The 12,103-nt window shown below is 29.6% G+C and overlaps 1 protein-coding gene across 18 annotated transcripts in view; it reads left to right on the forward strand.

The window, feature by feature from the left end:
* The first annotated feature begins 318 nt into the window (after positions 1-318).
* Positions 319-12,103, forward strand: part of LOC117211452 (serine/threonine-protein kinase mig-15) — an 84,857-nt gene continuing 73,072 nt past the window's right edge. For 8 of the 18 annotated variants that reach the window (XM_033455330.1, XM_033455337.1, XM_033455340.1 and 5 more), the window contains exons 1-2: positions 321-1,096; positions 1,975-2,040. In XM_033455330.1, the coding sequence (XP_033311221.1) occupies positions 1,031-1,096; positions 1,975-2,040 (132 nt within the window). In that variant the 5' untranslated portion in view covers positions 321-1,030. Of the gene's footprint in view, positions 1,097-1,974; positions 2,041-12,103 lie in introns of all 18 variants that reach the window. The other 10 variants (XM_033455348.1, XM_033455345.1, XM_033455346.1 and 7 more) reach the window with 5 other exon arrangements.

A 12,103-nucleotide genomic window follows, 5' to 3' on the forward strand; every position in this document is an offset into this window, starting at 1 on the left:
TATTTAAAAATATATTAGGTTTTAATGAAAATTGTATTAAAGAAAGAATGTTAAACGGTCATCTTTTTTATTTTTAATTATTTAAATTTTCCATTTGTGTGAAATATGGTGTTATACATTTACAAAAGAAATAATCATTTATGAAATATACAAATATTATTAAAATATATCATACTTATTAATTATAATTGGGAAATAGTGAAACCATCAGTGAAATGATTTTTTGATTTTATTTTATGATAGGAAAATTAGGAAGGGAAGTAAGTACTTGCCGCCATCATAGTTGGGCTGATGACGTCAAGAAGCATAGTGGTATACAATCGTAGCGCACGAAAAACAAAGACGGTGAAAATATTGTCTACATTAATAAGAGAGAACAGAAAAAGCATGTGTGCGCACGCATAAGAACGATGAAGATAGTAAGAGAGTGCCAAGGAGGGAATGAGAGGGAATAGAGGCGTGCAGCAAGCAGTACGACAGGACGTAGAACGGCCGCTGCCGTGGTGTTTGGGCTCGGCTCGGTTGTGCCGCATCCGTTATGACGATACGATAATCCAGCGCTTAGCGCTGTGAGTGTGTAATACGTTACTTGCCATTACGCATTATTGATATTTATATTTTACGAAAAATTCGGGGAGAACGTGATGGAAGTGTATTGTTTTCTAATCTGATTGGTAAACTGTTCCTTCGTTGATCGTTAGAGTTCTTTCATACGCCATGTGCCATTGCTCTATGTGTATTTCCTTTCTCTTTCGGTTGTGTTCGGTTAAATTTTCATGAAAATATTCGTGTAACCAGTTTACCGGTGAATTATTTTAATAAAAATTTTCTATTAGTGATCCTGGTGTTCTGTGTAGTGTAAGTGCGAAGACGAAATTTTCTTCTTTCTATATCTCTACATTATTATACGGTTTAAATTGCAATAAGGAATAAGAACAATAACGAGAGAAGCAGAAAAGGGGATAGACGGTGGATTTGTTGAGCTCAAGTGGAAAAGATATCTCGCAAGGAGCGCAAGTGGCGTATCAAGATGGCGCATAATTTGGCACCGAGCGTCAACTGTTCGCTCGACGACATTGATCTGAACGCTTTGAAGGTGCGTTACGACTTTTAATGCTTTTTATTTATCAGGCATAATCTAATATTTAATGATATTTGTTTATGGACGCAGAAGTCTATTTTTTGTAGTTTCTATGAATTCAATGATTGATAATTAACCTCATAAGAGTAAACGATGATTATTATTTCTTGGTAGCACCACAGCATAATGAAGAAAGAAGGAAATAAGAGAATACAATTTTGTTGAATTTCTGTACAATTCTTTAAAATTGCTTTTTAAATGCTTTTTAAAAAATAAATTAAGGAGATTCGAAGTTGTTTAGTTAGTCATTTTTGTATTTTGTTCGCGTTTACAGTTTTGGACTGATTTATACAAATTATCTAAAAATTAAGATTAACAGTTAATATTGTGAACAGATATTACACATACAATTTTTACGTACAGTATTATTAAGTAAATATAAAATTATAGTTAGTTATTATTATCTCATTTTTCTCTCTTTCATTATTGTATTATTTTTCATTGATGCAAGAATTTTTTATTTCTAATAAGTTGTAATATATGTAACTTTTTTTAGAATGTGAACTAAATATAGTGCATACATGCATACACTATGCAGATGTGTATACATGTACCTATTAAACAAATATTAACAGTTCATATTATTTGAATATTAAAGATTTAAGTATTGTGATACATCTATTTCTTAAGGACCTATAAAATATTTAACAGTATTTTAGTATATGAAAATAACTGATTGAAAATTGTTGATTCAAATATTATTTTATACATAATATACATCATGCAGTGTATTGTATATATACATTGTACAAAAAACACGATATACAAATATAATTTATACTTAAATTGTATATGCATGTATATATATTTATATGTGTGTATGTGTGTTATAGGAACCAGCAGGTATTTTCGAGTTAATCGAAGTTGTTGGTAATGGAACGTATGGCCAAGTTTATAAAGTAAGTATATATTACAAGTTCATACATAGTAAAGTTTTAGATTTGTCTCTTTCTTATGAATAATATGAATGAATAATAGAAAATTTGTATAGAATCTTGATCAAGAATTCAATATATTTTAAAATGTTAGATTACATAATAATAGTAGTTTATATGTCAAAGATCTGGTACTGTTCTTTGAAATGATAATTGCTTTTAGTAATTTATGGTACTGAAAGTTATGATTTTAGATTTTTATTATTCAAAGAATAACTATAGTTTGTCAGAATAGTTAAATGTACGTATACAAGTAGTATACAGTATTAGGTAACTTATGAGTTTTGAAGAATAGTTAAATCTCTGACTTTCTTAATTTTTTCCCTTATTTACATTACATCTAGCTATAACTTTTAATTACTTTATTTTTATACACATTACTATGTTATATATCTTTTTATATATATGTGATTTTATGAAATAGATACATATATAATACATATATTATGAAATAAAAAAACTTTAAAGCTTGATTGTACAAGAGATAAATGCATCTATGACTTTTAAAATTTTTATATAATATGTATCAAAATTAGTGGTAATGAATTATAGGTTAATACAAAATGATATTTTTATGACTACTTGATATTTTCTTAAGATCCATACACACATATGTAAAGATTCATGTACAGATATTTACATATAGATTTATATTAACTTAAGCATAAAAATAAATAATGATTTAGCTGACTTAAATCACAAAATCAAAGAAAATAACCATTCATTTCGAAAGAGAATTTCTCGCGAATTATCTTCAATTTTGGAAGAAAAATATGTGTATAAGAAAACGTAAATTTCAATCGGAAGAATGCAAAAGATGCATCATACGATGTTAAGGTATAAAGAACAAGGCAAGCTCTAGCATTATTAATGTTGTTTTACGTGTATATTTTTTGTATAGTGTAAATTATATCATACATTAATTTATGCTTTTTACAGTGTGTATAGTTTTCGTACTATCAGAGGTTGTTATAATATGCTGAGTACATTGGATGTGACATGATGTGCCTAATTTTTATTTGCATATTGGTTAAACATTAATTTGTACATTGTTATGTTGCTCAGAGACATTATTATGATTCTTACTTTTCTATGTGTATGATAATAAAGAGTAAGAGGGGAATGAGGAAGAGTGCGATGACCTACTATTGATGACGACATAGAACGAATGAAACAGCCATGCGCATGAGTACAAACGATTAAACGCTGTGTTGTCAATTTGTTCTGATTCCTCAATTGCTTATATCTTTCACAGTCAAAGAATTTTTGAAAAAATTTGTATAAGAAATTAATCAGGAGAAGTGATAGCTGTGTCACATATTTTAATGTCATCGGTAGAGTATTGTAATATTTTATAACGCTAGTATTTTCTTTCTCCTCACTTCCTCTCTTTTTCGATAAAATGTATGTTACGTTAGATCAACTTGTAATTTAAATAAGAATTGAAATAATAAAGAATAGTATATACATACAGTAATATAAGATTTATCTTCTATGACTATTGACTGTCATTAAAATGGAAATTACAGATTTAAATTATGTCAGATCATTTATTCAGCATTTTAGTGCAAGTGTGTGCACTTTTGAATTTATAGTCATTTTAATAAAATTGTTTAATATTTTTCTTATCTGGATTCATCCCCTTCGCCTTCCTCTTTTATTTTTGTATTTAATTTAGTTCCTCACTTTCTCGACTGACTATCTTTTTGTTAATGTACTATTTTAATGTACGTATGTTAGTTATTCAGTTATATAATCTCATGACTTCAAATATTATTTTTTGGTTTAAAAAGAGCGATCTCTTTTTTTCTATATTTTTTATATACCAAATTTTAACGTTCATTTTAATTTATATGCATCCTTATTGGGATAGAAAAAGTAGTTCTTGCGAAATATATTTGAAGAAAAGATGAGAATTGAGATTATATTTTTTAGAATATTTTGGGAACTACAGGCTGCAAGACATCTTTTAAAACCCCTAACGGTCATTGTTAGTTTATACACAGGTGCTATATATGCTATATATAGCACCTGTGTATATGCTATATATAGGTGGTATATATGCTATATATGGTCGAAATTAATTTTCAATGAATAAATAGTAATAACATAATGGAAGACAAATAATAAACAAAATTTATTGTTCTTTTCGACTTCACACACATATGTGAAATAATAACATGGTTTCATTTGATATAAAAATCATATTCTATACTATTCCATCATGGTATAGTATCTCTCAAAACATTCTCCGATCCGATGCTCTGGTGTTCGAGGACATGTATCACGAAAGTAATTAGTTTGTTGCAATGAACAGAAATTTTAGATCCAATAATTTTTGTCTCCATCGCGTAATTAATTTTTTATCGATGCTATCCTTTAGGCGTGACATTTATACCAGTATTCTCATTCTCATCAGTTTCTTCTATTCATTATCGCCAGAAATTATTAATTACGTCACTCGTCTTTTTATTGGAACTATGTCACTCTCGGAATTACTATCATAAATATTTTCAGAATAACCGTTATCACTTTCTATGTAGGTACATCACAGGAAATGTTTTGAGTCAATATAAAATTCGTCACCATACTATTAATTTTACGATATACGTTTCTCGTTAACACTCAATTTTCTTCTAGTCATTTTAGAATACTATCCATTAAATGTTATAAGGAGCCCGAGTCTCTAATTGCGTTAAAAAGAAAAAAAACGTGTAAAGTGTTATTGAGAGCCTTGTGTATAGGGTACTCCGGAGTGTGTCAAGATTTTCGATTAAAATACATTTGAACAAGAACAAATTATTGAATTTATAAAGATCTCGAAATGTGACACTGACTTTTTGTTGAATATTTACATAATAAAATTGTAATATGACATTATTTCGTATTCCGAGTGAAAGTGAAAGTGAATATGTAAACTTGGAACTTTAAAAACAGAGCTCTCATTCAATATGTATGATGTTTATATTTTGAAGATTTTTCCAACTATTTTGTTTTATATACACTTTATAGTTGAAACAGTACAAATACTACGTTAACGAGATAACATATTTAAATATTAATTACAGGTAGTAGATTATGTATATATGTAAGAAATGGTAAGAAATGCCGAGAAATGGGATAAGTTTAGAACCAGTAATAAAAACAAAATTATGAATTTTGGCAATTGTATATTTTGACATTTTATTCCACGTATTTCGATCATTTCTGGTATGTAGTTACAATTCGAAAGATAAGCAAACATAATTCTAATGTAAGAGGACAAACAATTTTAAAAACAGATTTTCTTTTTTGGTCTATAGTTCATGTATTTATATAAATTTAACTGGAAATGAGAAACAAGAAAAATGATTAGACATATTCAAATTTTTAAATATATATTTTAAATAAATAACTCTTTTCTTTAAACTTTGTGTCTGATTTGTTTTCAATAACATGCAATTAAAAAACACACATGCAGCTTTCAAGATTCGAAAACTATTTTCATTTCATTGATAATTGGATGATTGCCAATAAATATACGCGCGGTACAGTTTTCTAAGAACTATGTATTTCCCATATAAATTTCAATAAAATCGATGAATGCTGCTTTGAAATGTACCTTTATACGTAGTTTAGTTTGCAAGTGGTGTCAGTTATCTGTTTCCAGAATTGTAAAGGATTAAATTTATTTTAATCTCATCGGAATTATTAATAAATCCCGTTACTATAGTTTTACATATTTTGTGGGAAGATAATATTCATTATTATTTTATTGTTCATAATTCGTTAAGTATCCATCTATTAAATAAATGATTTAATTTGAGATACACAAGTAAAATTTAGAAGACGCTATATTAAAACTGTGTTTCAACGAAGGATTTGTCTCTCAATAAATGATTTCAAAAATACAGTGTCAGTATTTGAAAATATTAATCGAAGTTATATTGGAAATTTAATAAACAATAATAATTTAAATATATATATATATTTAAGTTATTATATATATATATAAAAATCATGAATGAATAAAAGTGATATGAAAAATTCAAAGTTTTTAACTTCACATTCAAGTCCATTAATATTTCATAAAGTAATTTATACAGTACCATGTTTGAAAACGTAACTATATTTTTTACATAAACCCAAGATATTTTTCATCAATTTATACATTTCAACGGTAGTTTTCAATATCTTTCAATAAGCAAGAAGGAAACCTATATTTAACGATTCTATCGAAAATCCATATTTATTTTTAAGTATGTACTAACGACTTGCCTTTTTCGACGGAAAGTAAGCAATGCTAAAGTTGCGATCATTAAATACGGATATCTTGAAAATAAAAATTTATAATAACTCCGACGTTATTCTCTACTTTATTCAAACACACATGCCATTATAAGGCGTAACGTGTCTTTAACGTGTGTTGTAATGTCTTATGCGTTCACCGCTAATATAATTTATGTTACGGTTATGCTATTAGAAGGTATCTGGCAGTTTGAAAGATGGTAGAATTGCGTGTTTCTAGACCTAGAAAGTCAGCTTTTCGTTGGCAAGCCACATAAACGTGCCATTGGTCAGAGATTATCGAAGAGCTTCGATAAACGCCATGCATCAGCATGCAAAGAATAATTGACCAAAGCACAGAAAATTTCGAAACCAGGAGAAAACTTTTCAGAATAGTCACAAGTACTACATTAAGTATTGTTGGAATCGCCTCACCCCATCTGAAGCATAGGCGGGTATAATATCAAACAATCATGGGATCTAGTTCAATTATTAGTCATGACTCATAACACGTATAGTGACTCGCAAGAGCATTTATTTATTTACCATATAAAACTTTTATGTTGTATGTGCATATTATGCATGTTACATAAAACATGAAATTTCATTAACCCTATTATAGGACGCAATTGCCATGATTATATTGGCGAGATTTGAATTTAATCTGAAAATAAATGTAGAAGTTACAAGATATTTACTCCAAACTTATATTTAGGAAAAAATTAGTACATGGTATGAATATAATACGTGTTAAAGATGTTTCCACTGAATATTGAGACGTATTAACATTGTGACTGCCTGTTTAAATATTTTCGTGATCTCTGTAAAGTATTTGTATACGTGTGCTAAGTATCTTATAACTTCTGTATATATTTTTGGAATTGTTTATAACTTCACCAATACAATCATAAGAGTTGCATGCCATTACAGAGCTAATGAAATTTCAAAACGTCTAATATAACAAACATAATATGTTCATGAGATGTGATGGCAAATGTGCGAATACTTTCAAGAGCCTCTGTAGTTTGATTTATTGCAAATTTTGATTAGAAGATATAAGAATTGAATAAAGGTCAAGTTATGTTTTAATCAGAGACTTAGAATAATCAAATTCTATTAGTTTAAGGTAGTTTTAATTAGGCAGCTAAGATTTACTAGGAGTTTTAGCGTAGTTTCGATCAAAAGACTCAGTCAATCAATCTCAATCTGGAGATTCATTACTTAGGAGAATCCTATTTAGAAAAAACTCTATTTAATACCGTTATGTGCTATCGGCCAGTTGTCGATGATCATTGGATGCAGGAGGCTATGAACCAGGCGTCGATGACTACGAAAACATGAATGACGCATGAGCGATTGCCTGATCGTCACTTAAATCAAGTGCGTTAAGTAAATTATATATACCACCTTGATCATATACAAATTCAAACAAAACGTTGATATTTTTATTATATTTTGAACATTATGATAGAAATATGTTTTTCTAGTGTTAACTCTTTAATTCTCGTCGTAAATGGTATTGCTAATGATTTCTGCATTTCGGGGTGATGAAATGTAAGCATTCTGAAATGTAAAACATTTATAAATTAGAAGTATAAAGTTATGGGGAGTGGTACATTCAAAATTCATAGCATGTATGTATGTATGCATTAATAATTCACTGGGTGAAGTGCACGCTTAGGCATATGTGTAAATGGATTTCCTGATGATAAGAAGTAATGTGGTTGCTTTTTATTGGTGTGCGTCATCACATACTTCATCACAGGTTAATACACAAGCAAAAATGCCTTCGCTCTTCAGCGGAGGGCCAAGCTTCCATAAATCACGAGTCACCACTTTCCCAAGACTCCACAGTTGTATAATTTTCTATAGATAAAGCGACGATTGCATCTTTGTTACCACAAAACCTTGTAGCAAGTATTATTGAATTTTTATTAGTAGTATTTCTCAAATCGTTATCATGAATAATAATCTGGCATTCTTTCCGCGACTTACTTTCAAATTTGGCAGCCCCCGTTATCAGCTTTTGAACTATTTTTATGCAGTCCACTCACTTGGGTGCGGCTGGTGGTTTTGACTGGTTGCATCAGGTCGCGAGATATCTCGTCTAGTGTTATGAAGGGGTTAAAGTACAATTAGGAAAAATTCATCGAATCAAACAGCAGGCGAAAGAAATGCCTAAACGGTTTCCTAAATATGGGGAAGTTTGTCCAATTACTTGATCTATTAAAACCCGATGAACAGCTTTCATTTTGTTTCTTTAAACACATTCTAATGTAACGAATAGTCTTTCTTTTACAATTTCTAACAACGAATGTAACATAAAATTGGACATGAAGCTGACGATATTAAATATTTCTTATTCAACATATAATATTCTGACTTAATAATCTGATAAAGGAGTTTTAGTAAGTATAACTATATTTCGACAGAGATGAACGAGATATGCTGTCCTCAAGTACGGATTTACTTTTACAAATTTCATAGTGTAAATAGAATTGTTACCTTTTTGACCTTTATTAAACATAATTGTAAATATTTTTAACTGCCACGGGTAACTTCGATTCGCCGAATAATTTCGGCTCGATATTCTGAAGAAGAAAGTTGTGTTTAGGAACATATATGGGAGATCTAGGGTGATATCGTATAATGTAGCCAGAATATTGATAGATGTAGGCGTTGAGGTAAGAGGAATGTTACATACATTTTTAAAAGTAAGATTATATTTTTTGACGCATTGATAGATGTAATTCGCTATTCCTTAAAGAAATATTAGCTTGTTATTGGGGTGTCCTAAATTGTAACGTTATAAAACAGCGTTTTTTTGTGATTTTTTTTTTTAGAAGGAAAAGAAAGAAATGAAGTTATTGAATTTTGAAGTATGGTTTTATATATATTTAACGAATACAAAAAAGTTCTTTTTAAAGCAAAAAAAAATTATAACAGATTTCTAAGCCTATTTCATGGGCGTCTTGTCGCTGCAGTCTTCAATCGGCGGGAAAGATCCGCCTCGTAATTCTTGACTGAAACAAAAAATCAAAAAAGGATTAAATTTTTGTTTTCTTCAGGGTGAACTAAAAAAAGGCAGAAAAAAATGTGAAATTAAAAATTTCGGCGGGTTTAAGAAAGAAATGTGTTTAAAAAAAAATTTAAGGTGCTATAGCAATTATTTAAATAAACTTTTTGACGAACTTTTTTAGTTCACTTAGAAGAGAATTTAATACTGAAGGAAAAAATTGTTGGTTCAATTAAATAAGTCGTTTAGTTTTTTTTGCTATTGCGCCCACCAATTTAGAAAAATCGTGAAAATAAAAACTGGTGAAAACGCGTTTTAAAGTTTTCAATAGGAAAAAATATCAATTTTTAGTTACTTACGTTGAAAATCTGCTACTCAGCTATTCCTGGTCAATATATCAGTCCTTCTTTTGATGCATTTGATGGAGTCTACGAGCTGTATGAGCCTCTTTACGGCTAAATGCCTGGCGCTTGTTCTCTCCCTCGATCCGTCGCGTGTCAGCGATATCAGTAAACATTTTGCACTGCTGGTCTATATTCAAATTAAGCAACTGCATGACACTCAGAATCGCTGAATACCCTTCGTTGAACATACCTGCAGTCGTGTAGGCAGCAATTTCAACGATCTTTTGGCCCGAATTGAGGTGTTTTGAAATGATGAGCCAAATTGTTGAGTTGAACGACTCATTGGAATTTTGAGTATAACCGCATAAGCATCGCGTTAAAGAGGTTACCGTCTGAGAGATCTTCATAAATTGGGCGAATGTGTTTCTCAACTTCTTTATTAATCAATCGATCGGGATGATTCAGCGTTGCTGTTATAGCTTCTTTCATCTTTTGGACAGAATCCACGTCCCTTCTAATGGCCAAACCATAATATTCTTACGATGTGTACAAATTCTTACAATCTGAACAAAACTAGTTATTAATGCTACAAACTAGTAGGTAAAGTCACGTACACTAAATGAATCATACACATTTGTACTTCTATTAGACACATTAAGACTCGACTGGATACAACCATGGATTATAACTATTGTATTGAACAACCCTTCAACCTTTTTCAGGTATGAAACTCTGAATAGAAAGTCGGAGTGGCGAGCGCTCGCATACCTGCTCCACGCTCGTTTGCTTTATATTCTTGGAAATATTTAGAATTGGCCTTTATCACTTTGCAAATATATTCTTAGATAGTTTATCTATCGATTTAAGCAATAAAAAAAACACGATTTTTTGACATTTTATTTCAGGACATCCCCTTATGTCAGAAAACTGTTACTTTCTTTTAAGAAGATGTAAATATTTTAGAGACGTATGTTAACGAGTACCTGCATCAACATTTACGTTTAATGATTTAGTTTAACGCTACTGCTCATTTTATGGCATATGTTCAATAATTCGTACATCTCCGAAAATATTAATAATAATCATAATTTTTAGTTTCTTTGGAAGATAATTAAGACATTTGTTGGGTAAGAGATAGTTGGTAGATATCAGAATACGATGATATATTTACATTACATCAAAATTATAAGCTGTGATTGAAATTCTTTCTAAAGGATTGTCAGCAATTGTCTTCTTATAAGATTAAAATATATTCTATTATATTTTCTTTTAATTCAAACTGTAGAGTATTTAGCATTTTCTTTGGCTTCTAACGCGTCTAATGTCATATTTGATGTTTCCTTTACACTTTATACAAATGAAATTTGGTAAAACTTGTAATTTTTTGCAAAATTACAAAAATAAATAATTTTATACAAAACATCAGAATAGAGATCACAGATAAATGTGAATAATTATAATAAATGCTAATCTTTTACTAACAAATTGCTTCATAACTTGAAAACCAAAGCCGACGAAAAGTTATTGAGAATGAAAATCTTGATAATATATTTCACAGTTATTTAAATCGGCGAGGTCGCCATTCCCAATAATTAAACTCTTAATAATAATTTCGTTTAATAAGACAAATTATAAAGAATACGAGATAGAAGAGGGGAAGAAGAAGCTAATTTGTGTATTGTATTTCTTTCTATATAATATGATTTTATAAATATAAATTTAATTCCAAATCAAGTTTTGCACAGATTATTTACGTATCCAGCGGCTTTGGTAGGTACTCGCACTGATAAATATCCGTCGATGTATGGGATGGGATACATAAATCGGAACACCTAAATATTTTCGTTTTTAGTGGTTTCATAGAAAAAACTACACAGCAGTAAGTTGTGCTATATGGAGGAGCACACACAGTGATAGATAATGTTTTTTCTGAAAGTCATTTTTTAAATAAGATTTTAAGGTCATTATCATTTTTTTGTGGGACCATATATTTGTTTAATACATTAATCGATCCATCTCGATATTCCCTACAAAGATTTAATTTAACAGTTACTTTAACTCTAATTTTTCAAATTGAAAATATGAAAGTCAAAGAGAACGTAAATACAAGGAGACCATTTCGCATCTTTCCTTGTTTTCCATATATTGTTGATTCTTGATTATCGTAACTCATAATAATAAATATCAGGATATTAGAAAACAGCTTCTCGTATACCGATTGTCATATATTTCAAACTAAATGGTACAAACAAACAATTCAGCGCTACATAAAATCTTACGCGTCCCATACCTTTCTTGTCAATAATACATATTATATTTCTTAATATATTTTCAAATATATGTGTCTTAATATAAGTAATTCCTCCTAATTGCTTTCATTTTGTAGTTCAAACCATCTAAG

This window comes from Bombus bifarius, unplaced genomic scaffold (assembly GCF_011952205.1).
Source record: "Bombus bifarius isolate JDL3187 unplaced genomic scaffold, Bbif_JDL3187 scf7180000008233, whole genome shotgun sequence".
NCBI classification, from domain to species: domain Eukaryota; kingdom Metazoa; phylum Arthropoda; class Insecta; order Hymenoptera; family Apidae; genus Bombus; species Bombus bifarius.